The sequence below is a fragment of the Bombina bombina genome, chromosome 11 (assembly GCF_027579735.1).
Source record: "Bombina bombina isolate aBomBom1 chromosome 11, aBomBom1.pri, whole genome shotgun sequence".
Taxonomy (NCBI): domain Eukaryota; kingdom Metazoa; phylum Chordata; class Amphibia; order Anura; family Bombinatoridae; genus Bombina; species Bombina bombina.
The window spans coordinates 32,498,958-32,522,052 of NC_069509.1; the positions used below are offsets into that span (position 1 = coordinate 32,498,958).

At 38.7% G+C, this 23,095-nt stretch overlaps 1 protein-coding gene across 1 annotated transcript in view; it reads left to right on the forward strand.

Moving 5' to 3' along the window:
- Positions 1-17,204: 17,204 nt before the first annotated feature.
- The window catches only part of LOC128641628 (prostasin), a 183,223-nt gene continuing 177,332 nt past the window's right edge, over positions 17,205-23,095 (forward strand). The window contains exon 1 of the mRNA XM_053694164.1: positions 17,205-17,357. Coding sequence (XP_053550139.1) covers positions 17,318-17,357 — 40 coding nt within the window. The 5' untranslated portion in view covers positions 17,205-17,317. The remainder of the gene's footprint in view (positions 17,358-23,095) is intronic.

Here is a 23,095-nt window from a genome sequence, read left to right on the forward strand (position 1 = left end):
GAAAATGGATTAAACCTGATTCAAGGGGAGTGCCATCCAGAGAAGTTATTTTAAGACAGTGTTTTTTCTGCAGAAGAGGTAACCCTGCCTGAATCATGAAACGATGATACAGAAAATTTCCAGCTGCCCCTGAATCAATAAAGGCCTGGGTGTGGACAGAATTCTGAAGAAAGGAGAGGGTAACAGGTACCAGGATATGAGAAGATTGAGGGGATTTAGTAGTGACCACGCTTAGAGGTACCCCAGTTTTATCGTCTAAGCATTGGCTTTTCCTGACAGGATATCACAGTTCTTTAGCTGATGTGAATTAGAACCACAGTAGAAACACAGTCTCAATCTCCTTCTTCTCTGTCTTTCAGATTCAGTTGGTTTGAGGGAGGAGAGATCCATGAGTTCCTCTACTGAGGTAACTAGAAGTGCTGAAGGGGTAGAGGATGGTCTTGAGACCGGATGAGTAGGAGGACGAGAGGGTAGGATTCTACGACTTCTGTCTCTCTCAGCTAGTCTCTTCTGAAAGCGAAAATCCAGACTAATACAAAGTGCTATGAATTTGTCCAGGGAAGTAGGGACATCACGATAGGTAAGCTCATCCTTGATGCGTTTATGCAAACCTATCATAAAGGCCGCCTTGAGAGCACTGCCATTCCAACTGGTCTTGAGTGCCAAACTGCGAAACCCAATGACGTATTGTGCCACAGTTCTATTACCCTGGCCGAGATCCAAGAGAGAGTACTCTGCAGCAGCAGCGCGACCAGAGGTCCCAAATACAGAAGATAATGCAGAAGTGAAGGAATCAGCATCGTTCAGGAGTTGAGCGCTCTGTTCCAAAAGAGGAGAGACCCAGGCTAGGGCCTTGTCTTTCAGTAAATAAATGATAAAAGTGACCTTTGACTGGAAGGTGTTGGGATCATTGCAAAAGTGCAGCCTGCACTGGTTGAGGAAACCCCTACAGTCAGTAGTACCATCATACTTGTCAGGTAATGGTATCCGGGGTATACTTCCAGAAGCAGGGGAAGGAGCTGCTGCACTAACAGCAGGTACTGGCTGTGTAACAACAGGAGCAGCATTCTTTTCTGCAACCAGTGAAGAGAGCAAAGCGGTTATAGCCCGTAGTTTTGAATCCACACTCTGCAAATGTGCGGTGTGTGTTCCCAGCATCAGACCCTGACGAGTACCTGCATTTGCTACCTCATTTGGGTCCATGATAGGAAATATCCCAGAGCAGAGAGAGAGTTTGTAAAATGAGGTAAGCAGTACTCACAGCAGGCAGGGCAGTACTCAGCGGCAACAGGAAGGTAATCCAGAAGTATGGCAGTTCAGGGGTAAACCAATAGAAGGACCGGGAACAGGCAGGGGTCAGCAACAAAAGGATATCCAGCAGTATAGCAGCTCAGGGGTAAACCAATAGAATGGTCAGACTGGCAGAGTTCAGCAACAAAGTAGCAATCCAGTAGTTCAGGGGTTAAGCAAGCAGAGTAGTCAAACAAGCAGAGTTAAGTATCAGTATAGCAATCCAGTAGTTCAGGGGTTAAGGCAAGCAGAGTAGTCAAACAAGCAGAGTTCAGTATCAGTATAGCAATCCAGTAAACATAAATACAGCACCCAGGAGAACACGAAGTAACACCTATACTTGGGCACAGGTGAGCGAGACACTTACATAGGGAAGACAGGGCGGGTGGTGATGATGTCATCATCATGCTGCAATTACACTGTTGCATCCCTAGCAACAGGAGGACTGCCTGCGTCTGTGGCAACGGCCACAGCAGAGCGGAGGAGCAGCGTGACACTGGTGCTGGTCAGCTACAATTTAAGGGGTGGTACTGCTGGTGAATGGGAAGCCACTGACCTTGAAAGTATTTTCATTTTTATTGGTTTTCAAATATAAAAAAAACAACATATTGTATATGACAATGTTGCAAATACAGTCACATCTAATATCAATTATTACTAAATAATAAAAGAAGGAAACACTGACAGATTTTTGTTATTCAAGCCATAGAATAGGTCCTCGTAGAAGTTCTATTTCTTAGATACCTTGTGGAGGTGTAGAAGAGAAGCATAGAAGAGGATTTGAAGGGGAAACTTTTACCTTGTAAAAGTTTTATTTACTAGACCATACACCATTTAGTAGCCTCCTTTGAATGGTTTCTAGTCAAGTCACACTGTGTTGAGTGTCATCTCCAGATCACACTATGCAGAAAGGGAGTCATGGATGAAATTGGTTTATAGGTGCTTAGTATACAACAACAATCTGCCATTTCTTTTTATTGAAAACTAATTTAATACTAGGAACAAATATTGGGGGAAGGAGTATCCCAGTAATCCCCTTGAGAAAAATGGGGCATTTGGATTCTAAAGACTTAACAGAAAATAGGACCGGTCTGCAAATTGTTTCACGGCTGCTCTTTATTCCCAGTTCACCTCAGCTCCACATCCATAACCCTGCAAAGATAAATATACAGCTCTCAAGTTTAAATGTACCTTTCCAAACTCTCGATATTGCAGAGACTTCTTAAATAATCTCGACCGACCAGAGCTTGTGAGATTCTACAAGACATCTCTCCAGTTATATGAAGTATAGATTCATCACAAACGGCTAGATTTACAGTTTTGCGGCCAAAGGGGTGCGTTAGCTACGCATGTTTTTTTCCCCCCGCACCTTTTAAATACCGCTGGTATTTAGAGTTCTCTGAAGGGCTGCGTTAGGCTCCAAAAAGGGAGCGTAGATCATAATTTACCGCCACTTCAACTCTAAATACCAGCGTTGCTTACGGTAGCGGCCAGCTTGAAAAACGTGCTCATGCACGATTCCCCCATAGGAAACAATGGGGCAGTTTGAGCTGAAAAAAAAGCAGCGTTCAGCTCCTAACGCAGCCCCATTGTTTCCTATGGGGAAACACTTCCTAAGTCTGCAAATAACACCCTAACATGAACCCCGAGTCTAAACACCCCTAACCTTACACTTATTAACCCCTAAACTGCCACCCCCGCTATCGCTGACCCCTGCATTATATTATTAACCCCTAATCTGCCGCTCCGGACACCGCCGCAACCTACGTTATCCATATGAACCCCTAATCTGCTGCCCCCAACGTCGCCGACACCTACATTATAATTATTAACCCCTAATCTGCCCCCCCAACGTCGCCGCTACCTTACCTACACTTATTAACCCCTAATCTGCCAACCGGACCTCGCCGCCACTATAATAAATGTATTAACCCCTAAACTGCCGCACTCCCGCCTCACAAACCCTATAATAAATAGTATTAACCCCTAATCTGCCCTCCCTAACATCTTTGACACCTAGCTTCAAGTATTAACCCCTAATCTGCCGACCGGACCTCACCGCTACTCTAATAAATGTATTAACCCCTAAAGCTAAGTCTAACACTAACACCCCCCTAAATTAAATATAATTTTTATCTAACGAAATAAATTAACTCTTATTAAATAAATTAATTATTCTATTTTAAGATAAATACTTACCTGTAAAATAAACCCTAATATAGCTACAATATAACGAATACTTATATTGTAGCTATTTTAGGATTTATATTTATTTTACAGGCAACTTTGTATTTATTTTAACTAGGTACAATAGCTATTAAATAGTTATTAACTATTTAATAGCTACCTAGTTAAAATAATTACCAAATTACCTGTAAAATAAATCCTAACCTAAGTTACAATTAAACCTAACACTACACTATCAATAAATAAATTAAATAAACTACCTACAATTACCTACAATTAAATCAACTAAACTAAATTACAAAAAAAACAAACACTAAATTACAAAAAATAAAAAAAGATTACAAGAATTTTAAACTAATTACACCTACTCTAAGCCCCCTAAAAAAATAACAAAGCCCCCAAAATAAAAAAATGCCCTACCCTATTCTAAAATAAAAAGTTAACAGCTCTATTACCTTACCAGCCCTTAAAATGGCCTTTTGCGGGGCATGCCCCAAAGAAAACAGCTCTTTTGCCTGTAAAAAAAACATATAATACCCCCCCAACATTACAACCCACCACCCACATACCCCTAATCTAACCCACCCAAACCCCCCTTAAAAAACCTAACACTAAGCCCCTGAAGATTTTCCTACCTTATCTTCACCCAGCCGGGTATCACTGATCCATCCAGAAGAGGGTCCGATAGAATGCAAGCTCAATCTGATTGGCTGATCCAATCAGCCAATCGGATTGAACTTGAATCTGATTGGCTGATTCAATCAGCCAGTCAGATTTTTCCTACCTTAATTCCGATTGGCTGATAAAATCCTATCAGCCAATCGGAATTCGAGGGACGCCATCTTGGATGATGTCATTTAAAGGAACCTTCATTCGTCGTTAGTCCATCGGTGAAGACGGATGGCTCTGCATCGGCTGCTTCAAGATGGTCCCGCTCCGGATGGAAGAAGATAGAAGATGCCGCCTGGATGAAGATGTCTGCCGGTCCGGATGTCCTCTTCTGCCCGGATAGGATGAAGACTTCGGACCCTCTTCTGGACGGATCGGTGATACCCGGCTGGGTGAAGATAAGGTAGGAAGATCTTCAGGGGCTTAGTGCTAGGTTTTTTTAAGGGGGATTTGGGTGGGTTAGATTAGGGGTATGTGGGTGGTGGGTTGTAATGTTGGGGGGGGTATTGTATGTTTTTTTTACAGGCAAAAGAGCTGTTTTCTTTGGGGCATGCCCCGCAAAAGGCCATTTTAAGGGCTGGTAAGGTAATAGAGCTGTTAACTTTTTATTTTAGAATAGGGTAGGGCATTTTTTTATTTTGGGGGCTTTGTTATTTTTTTAGGGGGCTTAGAGTAGGTGTAATTAGTTTAAAATTCTTGTAATCTTTTTTTATTTTTTGTAATTTAGTGTTTGTTTTTTTTGTAATTTAGTTTAGTTGATTTAATTGTAGGTAGTTTATTTAATTTATTTATTGATAGTGTAGTGTTAGGTTTAATTGTAACTTAGGTTAGGATTTATTTTACAGGTAATTTGGTAATTATTTTAACTAGGTAGCTATTAAATAGTTAATAACTATTTAATAGCTATTGTACCTAGTTAAAATAAATACAAATTTGCCTCTAAAATAAATATAAATCCTAAAATAGCTACAATATAAGTATTCATTATATTGTAGCTATATTAGGGTTTATTTTACAGGTAAGTATTTAGCTTTAAATAGAATTAATTTATTTAATAAGAGTTAATTTATTTTGTTAGCTAAAAATTATATTTAACTTAGGAGGGTGTTAGTGCTAGGGTTAGACTTAGCTTTAGGGGTTAATACATTTATTAGAGTAGCGGCGAGGTCCTGTCGGCAGATTAGGAGTTAATACTTGAAGTTAGGTGTCAAAGATGTTAGGGAGGGTAGATTAGGGGTTAATACTATTTATTATAGGGTTTGCGAGGCAGGAGTGCGGCGGTTTAGGGGTTAATACATTTATTATAGTGCGGCTAGGTCCGATCGGCAGGTTAGGGTTTAATAAGTGTAGGTAAGGTAGCGGCGACGTTGGGGGGGGCAGATTAGGGGTTAATAATTATAATGTAGGTGTCGGCGATGTTAGGGGCAGCAGATTAGGGGTTCATAGGGATAATGTAGGTGGCGGCAGTGTGCGGTCGGCAGATTAGGGGTTAAAAATTTTTTATTAGAGTGGCGGCGATGTGGGGTGACCTCGGTTTAGGGGTACATAGGTAGTTTATGGGTGTTAGTGTACTTTAGAGCACAGTAGTTAAGAGCTTTATGAACCGGCGTTAGCCCATAAAGCTCTTAACTCCTGACTTTTTTCTGCCGCTTGAGTCTTGTCGGTAGAGTTCTAACGCTCACTTCAGCCAAGACTCTAAATACCGGCGTTAGGAAGATCCCATTGAAAAGATAGGATACGCAATTGGTGTAAGGGGATCTGCGGTATGGAAAAGTCGCGGCTGGAAAGTGAGCGTTAGACCCTTTCCTGACTGACTCTAAATACCAGCGGGCGGCCAAAACCAGCATTAGGAGCCCTTAACGCTGGTTTTGACGGCTAACGCAGAACTCTAAATCTAGGCGTAAAAAACTTATTTTCGTTTAGTTTTAAAGAAATGAAAATCCAAATGAATGCACCAAATGAAAAAATACTGATGAAAATCTTTTTTTTTTTTAAAGGGGTTAATACTTAGAACGCTCTCCATGCTCTCCATAGCACATTAAGGTAAGTATTGTAGCTACAGGTAATACTTACATTAGCGCACTCTCCATGCTCTCTATAGCACATTAAGGTAAGTATTGTAGCTACAGGTGATACTTACCTTAGCACGCTCTCCATAGCACAATAAGGTAAGTATTGTAGCTACAGGTGATACTTACCTTAGCGCGCTCTCCATGCTCTCCAGAACACATTAAGGTAAGTATTGTAGCTACAGGTGATACTTACATTAGCGCGCTCTCCATGCTCTCCAGAACACATTAAGGTAAGTATTGTAGCTACAGGTGATACTTACCTTAATGCGCTCTCCATGCTCTCCAGAGCACATTAAGGTAAGTATTGTAGCTACAGATGATACCTTAGCGAGCTCTCCATGCTCTCCAGAACACATTAGGGTAAGTATTGTAGCTACAAGTGATACTTACCTTAGTGCGCTCTCCATGCTCTGCAGAGCACATTAAGGTAATTATTGTAGCTACAGATGATACCTTAGCGAGCTCTCCATGCTCTACATAACACATTAAGGTAAGTATTGTAGCTACAGATGATACTTACCTTAGTGGGCTCTCCATGCTCTACAGAACACATTAAGGTAAGTATTGTAGCTACAGGTGATACTTACCTTAGCACGCTCTCCATGCTCTCCCTAGCACATTAAGGTTAGTATTGTAGTTACAGGTGATACTTACCTTAGGGCGCTCCCTATGCTCTCCATAGCACATTCAGGTAAGTATTGTAGCTACAGATGATACTTACATTAGCGCGCTGAACATGCTCTGCAGAGCACATTAAGGTAAGTATTGTAGCTACAGGTGATACTTACCTTACGGCACTCTCCATGCTCTACATAGCACATTAAGGTAAGTATTGTAGCTACAGGTGATACTTACCTTAATGCGCTCTCCATGCTCTCCAGAGCACATTAAGGTAATTATTGTAGCTACAGATGATACCTTAGCGAGCTCTCCATGCTCTACATAACACATTAAGGTAAGTATTGTAGCTACAGATGATACTTACCTTAGTGGGCTCTCCATGCTCTACAGAACACATTAAGGTAAGTATTGTAGCAACAGGTGATACTTACATTAGCGAACTCTCCATGCTCTCCAAAGCACATTAAGGTAAGTATTGTAGCTACAGGTGATACTTACCTTAGCACGCTCTCCATGCTCTCCCTAGCACATTAAGGTTAGTATTGTAGTTACAGGTGATACTTACCTTAGGGCGCTCCCTATGCTCTCCATAGCACATTCAGGTAAGTATTGTAGCTACAGATGATACTTACATTAGCGCGCTGAACATGCTCTGCAGAGCACATTAAGGTAAGTATTGTAGCTACAGGTGATACTTACCTTACGGCACTCTCCATGCTCTACATAGCACATTAAGGTAAGTATTGTAGCTACAGGTGATACTTACCTTATGGCACTCTCCATAGCACATGCAGGTAAGTATTGTAGCTACAGATGATACTTACCTCAGCGTGCTCTCCAGAGTACATTATTATAAGTATTGTAGCTCCAGGTGATACTTACCTTAGCTCGCTCGATCTTCTTCCCTTCGCATGTCTAATATGAAGCCCGTGTCCTAATTCTATAAGGCAGTATTTACCTTGAGAACATTGTGTCTCACAAAGGGGTGGTCCCTGCTTTTAAGTAAGTAATACGATGCATACATTACAATAGGGCTCACAGAAATTGTAATTTAAATGCTTTTTATAAAACAAATAAATTATATTGAAATAAAAAGACGCAGTATTCTTTAATCGTATGAAAAATCAGAATGTTCTGCAAAGATCATATTTAATAAAATAAAGAAAATTATTTGTATTGAAATTGTGCAGGAAAGAATCCATTTAAAGTGCACAGTAGAAATTTTAATAAAACTGCACTGCACATGCTGAAAATGCTGTGGTATTTGCATTTAATATATGAAATACAAAGTGTGTTATTTTACTTATTGTAAAATGAGTTTCCCCACCTCAGCTATGGCCATAGCTGAAATTTCTCTTAAAGCTCTGACATATTCTGTAAATATTTTCCCCTGCAGAACTCGCTGTTTTTTTTTTTTCCAAATTAAAAAGTGATGAGATGGTGTCATAATACACAAAACATTTATTATTATTATTATTTTCTATTTAATAGAAAAACACTTTTATACAAAAATAGACTACATTGTAAGATACTATACTTTACAAGCAGAATAATTTTTGTATTGGCTGCAGGATTTCATTTTTAACATGCCCCTCCCCAATGAAGTTTTCCTCTCCAGCTATATTATTTTCTTTGGGAGACATCTCACAACTAGCAGGGACAGAAAAGTTTTTACAATAGGGTCCCAAGTAAGAATATCCGCAGTGTGAGAGCATAAACACTCAATGAGTAACAATGAGAAGCAGATCAAAGCCGCTATGTAAGAGGATGTTTTGTGATCCTTAGTGTTCAGTTCTTTACTCACTTGACTGTCCTGATCTTGCCCCAAATACCTGAAAACTGACCTATTATAGCAACTATGAGGCCAGCAGTTAGATATAGCAAATATCTGTCCACTAGCATTTTATAGCAGATAGACCAGTGGTCAGATATAGCAGATTTCTGACTGCTAGTCTGTTATCTGCTATATCTGACCACTAGTCTGTTATCTGCTATATCTGACCGCTAGTCTGTTATCTGCTATATCTGACCGCTAGTCTGTTATCTGCTATATCTGACCGCTAGTCTGTTATCTGCTATATCTGACCGCTAGTCTGTTATCTGCTATATCTGACCGCTAGTCTGTTATCTGCTATATCTGACTGCTAGTCTGTTATCTGCTATATCTGACTGCTTGTCTGTTATCTGCTATATCTAACTGCTAGTCTATTATCTGCTATATCTGACTGCTAGTCTGTTATCTGCTATATCTAACTGCTAGTCTGTTATCTGCTATATCGGACCGCTATATCTGACTGCTAGTCTGTTATCTGCTATATCTGGCTGCTAGTCTGTTATCTGCTATATCTGACTGCTAGTCTGTTATCTGCTATATCTGACTGCTAGTCTGTTATCTGCTATATCTGACTGCTAGTCTGTTATCTGCTGTATCTGACTGCTAGTTTGTTATCTGCTATGTCTATGTACAGTCAATTGTAGCAAAAAAGGAGTAACGGAGCACCAGTCCAATTTTGGTAATACAAAAAATACTTTATTTGCTTAACAAGTTAAAAAAACAACAACAAGGTGCCATTCTCCTAATAGGAGTCAGCTCCTACAGCTGCTGACATGTTTCGGCTATTGCTGTTATCAAAGCTGATGATAACGGCAATAGCCGAAACATGTCAGCAGCTGTTTTTTAACTTGTTAAGCAAATAAAGTATTTTTTGTGTTACCAAAATTGGACTGGTGCTCCGCTACTCCTTCTTTTTTGCTGTCTAGTGGCAGATGCATGCACATTCCTAATCCTACTTACTGGCCTTTTAAACACACAATACGAATAGAACAATGTAAATGTGATAATAATTTTTATTTTATTTTTTTATCTGCTATATATGACTGCTAGTCTGTTATCTGCTATATCTGACTGCTAGTCTGTCATCTGCTATATCTGACTGCTAGTCTGTTATCTGCTATATCTGACTGCTGGTCTGTTATCTGCTATATCTGACTGCTAGTCTGTTATCTGCTATATCTGACTGCTGGTCTGTTATCTGCTATATCTGACTGCTAGTTTGTTATCTGCTATATCTGACTGCTAGTTTGTTATCTGCTATATCTGACTGCTAGTCTGTTATCTGCTATATCTGACTGCTGGTCTGTTATCTGCTATATCTGACTGCTGGTCTGTTATCTGCTATATCTGACTGCTAGTTTGTTATCTGCTATATCTGACTGCTGGTCTGTTATCTGCTATATCTGACTGCTGGTCTGTTATCTGCTATATCTAACTGCTTGTCTGTCATCTGCTATATCTGACTGCTGGTCTGTTATCTGCTATATCTGACTGCTAATCTGTTATCTGCTATATCTGACTGCTTGTCTGTCATCTGCTATATCTGACCGCTAGTCTGTTATCTGCTATATCTGACCGCTAGTCTCTTATCTGCTATATCTGACTGCTAATCTGTTATCTGCTATATCTGACTGCTAGTCTGTCATCTGCTATATCTGACCGCTAGTCTGTCATCTGCTATATCTGACTGCTGGTCTGTCATCTGCTATATCTGACTGCTAGTCTGTTATCTGCTATATCTGACCGCTAGTCTGTTATCTGCTATATCTGACCGCTAGTCTCTTATCTGCTATATCTGACTGCTAATCTGTTATCTGCTATATCTGACTGCTAGTCTGTCATCTGCTATATCTGACCGCTAGTCTGTCATCTGCTATATCTGACTGCTGGTCTGTCATCTGCTATATCTGACTGCTAGTCTGTTATCTGCTATATCTGACCGCTAGTCTGTTATCTGCTATATCTGACCACTGGTCTATTATCTGCTATATCTGACTGCTAGTCTGTTATCTGCTATATCTGACCGCTAGTCTGTTATCTGCTATATCTGGCTGCTAGTCTGTTATCTGGTATATCTGACTGCTAGTCTGTTATCTGCTATATCTGTCTGCTAGTCTGTTATCTGCTATATCTGACCACTGGTCTGTTATTTGCATATACATTCCTAATCCTACTTACTGGCCTTTTAAACACACAATACAAATAGAACAATGTAAATGTGATAATACAATTTTTATTTTCTTTTTAGTTTTACAATCTTATCTGAACCATTCGCAGTAACCTGTAGCGTTCCAGCCATTCACAGTAACCTGTAGCATTCCAGCCATTTGCTGTAACCTGCAGCGTTCCAGCCATTCACAGTAACCTGTAGCGTTCCAGCCATTCACAGTAACCTGTAGTGTTTTAACTATTTACAGTAACCTTTAGCATTCCAGCCATTTACAGTAACCTGTAGCGTTCCAGCCATTCAGAGTAACCTGTAGCATTCCAGCCATTCAGAGTAACCTGTAGCATTCCAGCCATTCACAGTAACCTGTAGCATTCCAGCCATTCACAGTAACCTGTAGCGTTCCAGCCATTCACAGTAACCTGTAGCGTTCCAGCCATTCACAGTAACCTGTAGCGTTCCAGCCATTCAAAGTAACCTGTAGCATTCCAGCCATTCACAGTAACCTGTAGCGTTCCAGCCATTCACAGTAACCTGTAGCATTCCAGCCATTCACAGTAACCTGTAGCATTCCAGCCATTCACAGTAACCTGTAGCGTTCCAACCATTCACAGTAACCTGTAGCGTTCCAGCCATTCACAGTAACCTGTAGCATTCCAGCCATTCACAGTAACCTGTAGTGTTCCAGCCATTCACAGTAACCTGTAGTGTTCCAGCCATTTACAGTAACCTGTAGATAAACCTTTGTCTCTCTGTAGAGACAACATCCCTCCATTGTGGATCTGTGACTGAAAATAATGGACCCTGCACAACATAAGTTTAAAAAAAAAAGAAACAATTAAAAGTTAAAATTCTTTTAAAATGATGAATAATACAAATTGCAATAATTTCTGTTATCTTTGTTTGTGGCATACACCTCTCCTGATCATACTGTGCAGGCAAGGTTGTGACTGAGATACAGGGATGAAAGGGTTAACAAAAACACTTTCTGAGCTATTCTAACTCCAGAAAGTACAAAAATATGATTGCCCCTATCTGCATCTATAACTCCAAATGTTGCCACCACAAAGGATAGTTCATTTGTCCCCTACCACACAGATTAAAATCCAAAAACTCAATTTGGTAAAATCTGTCTAAAAAAACCCAGTATTAATATTACCTGTATCTATCAGTAATGTGGTTCAAATAGACAAAGGCAAAACGCAGTAAAGGAAAATCTATTATGAGCAAAAAAGTCACAGTACATTTGTATAAGAAGAAAAAAGGTGTTTTAACAAATAAAATTACACGAGGCAAAACATTTAAAAAAAATAAAATGGAAAAAAACAGATCCAAACACTACTAATTTAGGTACCTGTGCCAAGGGAACTTGGCAAGAAAAGATGGTCACTCACGCTGCTGTTACGTAGGCTCCCATGTAAATGACAAACTTATATTGTAGGAGTCAAAGTTATATACCCTAAAATCACGAGGCCTTCATGACAATAACTGACTGCTTAATATTTTGTTTTTATTATTAAGTTGACAGTCTACTCCAGAATTGGTATTGTTTAAAAAGATAGATAATCCCTTTATTACCCATTCCCCAGTTTTGCATAACCAACACGGTTACATTAATATACTTTTTACCTCTGCGATTAACTGTATCTGCAGACTGCCCCCTTATCCCATTTCTTTTGAAAGACTTGCATTTTCGCCAATCAGTGCTGACTTCACGGGAGTAACCACAATGTTATCTATATGGCAAACCTAAACTATCCCTGTCTAACTGTGAAAAACTGTCAAATGCACTGAGATAAGAGGCGGCCTTCAAGGGCTTAGAAATTAGCATATTAGTCTTTCTAGTGTTAGCTTTCAACAAAGAATACCAAGAGAACAAAGCTAATTTGATGAAAAAAGGTTAATTGGAAAGCTGTTTAAAATTGCATACCCTATCCGAATCATGAAAGTTTAATTTTGACTTGACTGTCCCTTTAACAATTAAACAGGCTTTTATATCTCTTTATTACCTAAAAGATGTCTAGTGCCCAATGTAAATATATAGCATAGTAGTGTACCTTATAATAAACAATATAATATTTGTATTCCATTTATTGTCCAAGAGGTAACTGACTCCTTGTGTCCAAAAAAAAACTTGATAAAAATCACCCTAAAAACAGTGATGGATCTATGAGAATTCTGAAGACCTCCATTCATTTAATGCCCAGCTCTCTATGAAGGGTAAGAGGAGAGATAAATGACGGAGAAGAGACAAAAAGTAAATAAATAAATGTAGTAAGAGGTAGCACAAGATTAGGTTCTCACTAGACACAAGTATTTGTTTTCAGTCTAATGTAAAAAACATTTTGTTTCTATTTAGTGAGACTGGCATATGTTGAGTGGAAATACATTCCATTGAGTAAGTGTAATTTGCTGAGTGAAAATAAATTGAATTGACTGACACTTTCATCTGTTGAGTGGAATACATTTTACTGAGTGAGACTGTAATCTGTTGAGTGAAAATACCTTCTATTGAGTGAGAGTGGCATATTTTGAGTGTAAATACCTTCCACTGAATGAAATGTGCATCTGCTGAGTGGAAATACTTTCCACTGTGTGAGTGGAAATATCTTCCATTGAGTGAGACTGGCATCTGTTGAGTGGAAATACCTTCCATTGAGTAAGACTGGCATCTGTTGAGTGGAAATACCTTCCATTGAGTGAGACTGGCATCTGTTGAGTGGAAATACCTTCCATTGAGTAAGACTGGCATCTATTGAGTGGAAATAACTTCCTCTGAGTAAATGTTATTTGATGAGTGGAAATATATGTCATTGACTGAGACTTGCATATGTTGAGTGGAAATACATTTTACTAAGTGAGACTGGCATCTAATGATTGAAAATAATTTCCTTTCAGTGAGACTGGCATCTGTTGAATAAAAATACCTTTCATTAAATGACACTGGCATCTGTTTAATGACAATACCTTCCATTTATTAAGACATCTATTGGTATCTACTGAGTGAGCATACCTTTAAGTGAGTGTGAGTGGTATCTACCTCCCAATGAGCAATATTGGCATCCAGTGAGTGAGAAAATATTTCAATGAGTGACACCTGCTAAAGGCAGTACCGTTATCCATTGATTGAGGGTTTCCTTCTACAGGAAACAAGACTAAAGCTATTGTTTTTTTTGTTTTTTTTTAGAAGCATAGTCTGTATAATGGGTTTTATGTTAGTAAAGTGTTATTAGTTTATGTGAGATACCAAACACTTGTATCTCATTGTATTTATAGCTGGCATATTCAGCAGCACCGCCCCTGCCTGAGCTGAGGTCAGTAAAGAAGTAATAAAGTACTGCACAGGATTTTATACATGCCAGTCACTAAGCAAACACACCTAAACCATTGGCTAATATATAGCTGCAGGTTTCCTGCATGAATTACTAATCAGGACAAAGCTGGTTCAAGCATTTCTGAAAAAGTCCCTGGGTTAATGAGAAACCTCAGGGGGGGGAGGAGGGAGAGTTAACTGAAGGTGACTGAAACTATTTCACTTAAGACATTCTCAGAGATAAAGAAGAACAAACAACCTGCTCTCCAGTCCTGGTCTCTCTGTCTTGATAGAAATAAAACAACTCATCTAATGTCAAAGCATTCTGAGTTTTGTTTGATTACCAGGTGATATGCAGAGAAAATACCGGATCATGTATCCAAAACACAAAAACAGCCAGAAAATATTCTCTAACCCCAAATAGCTAACAATGGTTTATATAAAGAATTCATTAGCCCTGAGTGAGGATTTGGAACACATTATACCATTTATTTCAAGGACACACAACCACAATATCTTACTAATAATTATTATATTTTGAAACAATTTTAACCCCCCCACCCACATACTGTGTATATATATATATATATATATATATATATATACACATACACATATATATATATATATATATATATATACATATATATATATATATATATATACATACATATATATATATTTATATATATATATATACATATATATATATATATATATACATACATATATATATATATATATATATATATATATATATATATATATATATATATATATATATATATATATATATACATATACACTATATACATAATCTAATCCCTAGTTGTCCATGGGCTTTGCATGACCATGAACTAATGGCAGCAGATTTCTCAATACCTAGAGCAGCACAAGAACTAAATACACCACAAACATGGGGCCCAAATACCCCTGTTTCTGTGCAAGCCTTTAGGAAACATGAGTTAAGAAGCAGCGGTCTTAAGACCATTGCTCCTTAACTCGTCCGCAGCCTCCGAGGCTGTGGACATCAATCTGCCCGATCTCATACGATCAGGGTGATTGACACCCCCAGCTAGCGGCGAATCTGCAGGGGGCGGCATTGCACAAGCAGTTCACTAGAACTGCTTGTGCAATGTTAAATGCTGACAGCGTATAGCTGTCGGCATTCAGCGATGTCTGGCGGACATGATACGCTACAGCGTATCATGTCCGCCAGACATTGATAAATCGGCCCCATAGCATTTTAGATAACGATATGGGGGCTAAGGTATCAAACTAAACTAACCCAGGAATCTGGCTGCACAGAACTAAACAAGGCTTTAATGAGAGATGCTACATACAACAAATGGAGAACATATCACCCTCAGCTCCCCATTGAACTCCTAATAGAAACTGAAGCACTGTTGTGATATTGTGCTAAACACGTAATATTTACAAACACACATAATTATGTACATTCATCTAGTATGAGTCAACTGTTTGCCTCAGATCACAAGTAATATTGCTAAGTTATATGTCATATTATGCAAAACATCCTTATTAGCATTTCTGAATTCCATAAGAAGAGGTAGATTCTATTCTAGTTGTAAATGTATTTTTTTTTAAATAAATGTTCTTTAAAGTCTAAGTCAGAGTCTTAATATTTCACATGTATCTAGGTATATTAGTAGGGCTTCAATTTATATTTTTATTTTAATATATATATATATATATATATATATATATATATATATATATATATATATATATATATATAGATAGATAGATAGATAGATAGATAGATAGATAGATAGATAGATAGATAGATAGAAATGTGAATTTATGTCACAAGATTTTGCACTAGAATAATATCTTCCCCAAAGGTATGTTTTTGTAAAATAGGAAAAAAATTAACATAGATAAATTAATTTCCCATTACAGTTACATTTTAATTAATATTATTTAAAGATAAATATTTTGCAAACACTGAATGATTAAAGGGTTGTTACAGTCAAACATGTCATGAAAGCACAGCAATAAAGCATGATAAAGTATAGTTGGTATAAAAATAAGGATTTCATTTTTTAATTGCAATACATTTTAAATACACTCATTTAAATGTAAAAATTAAAAAAAAACTGTTTAATCTACTTTAAATGATCTTTCTCTACATACAAAATGGTAAAATTTAGCTGGTTTAATTTTTTTAAAATGTTATACATTTAAATATCTTTATTTAAATGTAACAAATAAATCAAATTATATACAGGATCTTATGATATTATCTCCTTTAAATTAAATCTCTCTATACGCACACAGAATATGTTAACATTTAGATGATAGAACCCAAAGTATTTTATTTTAAAAACTAAAAAAAAAACACAAGTGTATATATATATATATATATATATATATATATATATATATATATATATATATATATATACTTAATTTATATATATATACTTAATTTAAATCAAATATAAAAAAAAGTTTAAACACCTTTAAATTATCTCTGTATACACACAAAATAATAAAGTGTTTAATTTTTGAAACTGAAAAAAATTATATACATATTATGATATTTTCTCCTTTAAATTAAATCTCTATACATAGAATATGGTAAAATTTATTTTAAAAAATATATTAAAAATGTGTGTGTGTGTGTGTGTGTATATATATATATATATATATACACTTAATTTAAATTTGTCAAAAATAAAAAAGTTTAATCACCTTTAAATTATCGCTGTATACATACAAAATAATAAGTGTTCCATTTTCAACACTAAAAAAAAATTAAAAAATGCAATACTTTTTTTTTAAATATCCTCATATAACAAATAAAAACAATTTAATCTCTTTTAAATTATCTCTCTACACACACAAAAAAAAAATATTACAAATAATAAGGCATTATTTGATTTTAGAAGGGACAACTTGGGCCTCCCTGTGTGGGAACTACAGGAGATGTAGAAGAAGCGATGAATGTTTTTTAGAGGTAACGAGAGAAGGGAGGGGAGGAGAGGAGGGAGGAGGAGATACAGAGTAGCAGGTTGGGTTGGTATGTCTCAGGTGAAACTCTCAGGCTAGACTCATACACCTGTTCCCTCCCTGTGAAACAGCTACTGACCTGACATCTCTACTTAATTCACCTGGTTTCCTTACAGAAGACATTGGATATGGGGTACCTACTTTGCCTGTCCTTGCTACTGTTAGGAGGTAAGTGACGATTTGCAGCTAACCTGGGCCCTCTGTGGCACTAAACGTACATAGAGCGTCTACTTAATTTATACTTGTAATTATGTTTTCTGGGTGTGTATAGCAATTAATCTGGGGCTGAAATACTGAGCTAATATCTAGTGTAACACATGTTTGTGTGAAGCACAGAAGAAAGTCAGTGTATTAGCTGCCAGGTGCCTCTGGTGAGAGCTACGTTTGTATTATATGTGAATGGCTTCAGAAGGGGCACCTTGATCAGGTAATTTATGGTTGGTTTTATGGTCTCTATCTTATTAGTTTTGAAAGTGTAAATAGATTGTGATTGCAGGAGATGAAATATCCACTTCCTGCTACTGATTAGAAGATAAAACCATTGCTAGTGATTTGCTGCCTGGGGGTGCGTGTTCAGTTATATTACATTAGACAGATACCCAACTTTGGCAGAGCCTGTCCTGATAATATTTACTATGTTACAAATACAGCAACTCCTTGATATTCTGCTAAAATGGCTTCGCTTTAAAAACCTCAGAAATACAGCACTGACCAAAACTGATTATTTTTCTTCAGCAAGTCAGTGTTATTCAGAAAACATTCCACTGCCTGAGCCTGTCCTGATAATCTGTATTCAAGAGGTCACACAACAATGATAATGATTATACTTAAGCTGGAAAAAAAATACCAATTCCCATGGAATTTTATGACACGGTTTGTAGAAAATGTGCTGATATTCTTTACAGCTGGAACAGAATACGTTACAACCAGCTGCTCAATGCTTTGTGCCTGGCCTGATTACATGATCCCTCAGTACATCTCTCTGTAGGCTTGTGAGGTGTCCAGTATTTAACCGGACAGTCCTGTATTTAAAGGGACAGTCTACACCAGAATGGTTATTGTTTAAAAAGATAGATAATGCCTTTACTACCCATTCCCTAGCTTTGCACAACCAACAACCTTTAAAGCTCTAAATTTCTGCCTGTTTCTAAGCCACTAAAGTCAGCATATTATCACATGCTATTTTATTTGCTTTTCACAACAGGAGACTGCTAGTTCGTGTGAGCCATATAGATAACATTGTGCTCACACCCATGGGTTGCGGCAGACACAGCACTAATTGGATAAAATGCAAGTCAATAGATAATAAAGTCATGTGATCAGGAGGCAGTCAAAAGATGTTTAGATACAAGGTAATCGCAGAGGTAAAAAATGTATTAATATAACCATGCTGGTTATGCAAAATTTGGGAATGGGTAATAAAGGGATTTTCTATATTTTTAAACCATAACAATTTTGGAGTAGACTGTCCCTTTAACATTAGTCATTGTCATTTATTGATATGCTGCACCTAAAAGTGTATTTATTTATTGAAAAATAACATTAGTGTGCTGAGAAATAAACATTTTATGTTCTATTGGTGCAAAGAGCCACACCCCAGATACGTAGTATTCCTCCTCTGCCATTGAACGTCTATCACCATAGATGTGTTTAGTGTCCCTCAGGCTGACCAGTAAATATAGATACAAAGTAGAAACTCAAATTGCTGGGTCAGTTGTGAGGCTACAGGATTATGGACCTGCCCTGGGTACAATATGTGCATGTAACTAATAGGGGCTACAGCTCTGATTTCTGTTGTGATGCTACAGGATTATGGGCCTTTTCTGGGTACAATATGTGCATGTAACTAATAGGGGCTACAGCTCTGATTTCTGTTGTGAGGCTTCAGGATTATGGACCTGCCCTGGGTACAATATGTGCATGTAACTAACAGGGGCTACAGCTCTGATTTCTGTTGTGATGCTACAGGATTATGGGCCTGGTCTGGGTACAATATGTGCATGTAACTAACAGGGGGGCATGTAACTAATAGGGGCTACAGCTCTGATTTCTGTTGTGAGGCTTCAGGATTATGGGCCTTTTCTGGGTACAATATGTGCATGTAACTAACAGGGGCTACAGCTCTGATTTCTGTTGTGAGGCTACAGGATTATGGGCCTTTTCTGGGTACAATATGTGCATGTAACTAACAGGGGCTACAGCTCTGATTTCTGGTGTGAGGCTACAGGATTATGGGCCTTTTCTGGGTACAATATGTGCAGGTAACTAACAGGGGCTACAGCTCTGATTTCAGTTGTGATGCTACAGGATTATGGGCCTTTTCTGGGTACAATATGTGCAGGTAACTAACAGGGGCTACAGCTCTGATTTCAGTTGTGATGCTACAGGATTATGGGCCTTTTCTGGGTACAATATGTGCATGTAACTAACAGGGGCTACAGCTCTGATTTCTGTTGTGAGGCTTCAGGACTATGGGCCTTTTCTGGGTACAATATGTGCATGTAACTAACAGGGGCTACAGCTCTGATTTCTGTTGTGAGGCTTCAGGACTATGGGCCTTTTCTGGGTACAATATGTGCATGTAACAGGGGCTACAGCTCTGATTTCAGTTGTGATGCTACAGGATTATGGGCCTTTTCTGGGTACAATATGTGCATGTAACTAACAGGGGGGGCATGTAACTAACAGGGGCTACAGCTCTGATTTCAGTTGTGAGGCTACAGGATTATGGGCCTGTTCTGGGTACAATATGTGCATGTAACTAACAGGGGCTACAGCTCTGATTTCAGTTGTGAGGCTACAGGATTATGGGCCTTTTCTGGGTACAATATGTGCATGTAACTAACAGGGGGGCATGTAACTAATAGGGGCTACAGCTCTGATTTCTGTTGTGAGGCTACAGGATTATGGGCCTGGTCTGGGTACAATATGTGCATGTTACTAACAGGGGCTACAGCTCTGATTTCAGTTGTGAGGCTTCAGGGTTATGGGCCTGGTCTGGGTACAATATGTGCATGTAACTAATAGGGGCTACAGCTCTTATTTCAATTGTGATGTCAGCATGGCAGGGTCTGACCACAACCCCAAATCCCTGTTTTTCCTTGATTACTGGATGGGTGCCCAGTATTGGTGTGTAGGACAGGTGACAACCTTCTGTTTGTGCCAGTCCTGATACTGTGTCCTTGCCACTCTGCTCCTGTCATATTAAAGAGACACTGAACTCACTTTTTTTTATTTTGTGATTCAGGTAGAGCATGCAATTTTAAGCAACTTTCTAATTTACTCCTATTATCAAATTTGATTCATTCTCAAGAATGTAAGTTTAGATGCCGGCCCATTTTTGGTGAACAACCTGGGTTCTAATTGGTGGATAAATTCACCCAACAATAAGCAAGTGCTGTCCAGAGTCTGAACCAAAAATTGTCTGGCTCCTTAGCTTAGATGCCTTCTTTTTCAAATAAAGATAACAAGAGAACATAGAAATTGATAATAGGAGTAAATAAGAAAGTTGCTTAAAATTGCATGCTCTATCTGAATCGCGAAAGAAGAAATTTGGGTTCAGTGTCCCTTTTAATGCTCTTATGGATGCATCGGTGTACCTGTCCTGATAATGTGCTCTCTGCGCATGTGTGCCTGCCCTGGTAGCGGGCACTCTGCGCATCTGTGTACCTGCCCTGGTAGCGGGCACTCTGCGCATCTGGGTGCCAGCCCTGGTAGCGGGCACTCTGCGCATCTGGGTGCCAGCCCTGGTAGCGGGCACTCTGCGCATCTGGGTGCCAGCCCTGGTAGCGGGCACTCTGTGCATCTGGGTGCCAGCCCTGGTAGCGGGCACTCTGTGCATCTGGGTGCCAGCCCTGGTAGCGGGCACTCTGTGCATCTGGGTGCCAGCCCTGGTAGCGGGCACTCTGCGCATCTGGGTGCCTGCCCTGGTAGCGGGCACCCTGCGCATCTGGGTGCCTGCCCTGGTAGCGGGCACCCTGCGCATCTGGGTGCCTGCCCTGGTAGCGGGCACCCTGCGCATCTGGGTGCCTGCCCTGGTAGCGGGCACCCTGCGCATCTGGGTGCCTGCCCTGGTAGCGGGCACCCTGCGCATCTGGGTGCCTGCCCTGGTAGCGGGCACCCTGCGCATCTGGGTGCCTGCCCTGGTAGCGGGCACCCTGCGCATCTGGGTGCCTGCCCTGGTAGCGTACATTTAATGTTTCACTTTACAGCAGACCCCAGGGTCGCAGTGAAGAAGTACACAGGTTTATCTGGTTCCCACTGCTCCTCTACCACTCCTTATGTGCAGCACACAGTGTCCTGTTTATGGGCCTTTATGTTTTCTGTAGGTTTTTGTTCTTATCTTACTGTTAATGCCATATGTATCTGTTTATGCAGGTGAATAACATTTGCTTCCTGACCTTATGAGTGAAAACAAATAGAATATGGCCCCTTTTTATAAAAAGTTGGACACTCCTGTTCTATACCAGTGACCCATCCCAGGTATTCAGCTGTCACTGCGGTCTCATTATACAAACAGGGCTTGGGGTGGAGACCTGGCAGGTTTAGCTGTACAGAACTTACAATAATACAGGCAACGGCCCAGTCATCATGTACAGCAATGAGTATCACAAGTAACTTCATTTACAACCTCAGTCAGAATTTCTTGCACAATCACCTTTTATTATAGTGTAATATGAATCCCCAGTACGGCTGTGACATTATGTTCTGCACTTCTCTGTAATGTATTTATGGTACAGAACTGGTTTTAAAGGGACAGGGTACTGTAAAATTGGTTTTCTCTAAATGTGATCCTAATGACTTGTAATACTGGTAGCAGAGTATAAAATGTATTAGAAATGGTTCCTTAAGGTTTATTTTTGTTATTAAATAGGTGCTTTTGTTATTTGAAACCACAACCCATTTCAATGGCCTGAGCTTCAGGGAAATCGGACCTCTTTATCTTATTACTTTCTATATACACATTTCCTTAAATCATTTCTGTCTGTATACCATATCCCAATATATAACAACAACAACAATTGAAAATTAACATTTTATTACTTATCTCTCTTAACTCCCACTAGGAGTGTAATTTATTCTGCTGACTATGTTACACATCTTTTCTATAGATAATACTTAAGTATTGAAATTTTTAGTTTAGGTGGGAGATAGCACAGGCAATTAAAAGGGAGAGAGAAAAAAAGTACACTGTCCCATTTGTTTTAAAAATGGTTTTGGCTCTGATTGGCTGAACGTTATTCTTCAGCCAATCAGATGGTGGGAACAATGAGTGATCTATATATTTAAGATGCTGATCTCATGTGTATGTGTAACGCTGTTTTCATGCTTTGTGATTTAATAATGATGTCATTGGAATGTGATGACAATCTGTTGAAACCCTAACATAGCTCAAGTTGTTGAAATAGTGAGTAGTTTGTTTGGGCTTGAAAAAAAAACAGCTTTGTCATAATTTGTTTTTAACAGTAACAAAATATTTTTGAAGATAAATGTTTCAAATTGTTATAAACCTTTCACTTTGTTACACAGCTGTTCCCTCCCACAGTTTCAGTTATTTTATGTACCTGGGTGTTTTGTCCACGCTTCTACCTGTAATGATATAAACCCCTCGCTGTGATCTAAAAGTATAGGTCAATGCTGAAAAAAACCTTGTACTTTAGTATATTTAGATCACAATTTTATAGTAAATTCGATATTCAAAATATTTTATTTTGTGTTTGTTTTTTAAATGCTGTTAAAGCGGGTTTCCCTTAAAGGGACTGCAAACACCTTGTAATTACAAGACATTTGTGTTGTGTTGCTATAGAATAACATATCAGCCAAGTCTTAAAGGGACAGTTTACTACAGATTTTTACTGGACTCTTAAAGGGACTTGACTATATATATATATATATATCTATATCTC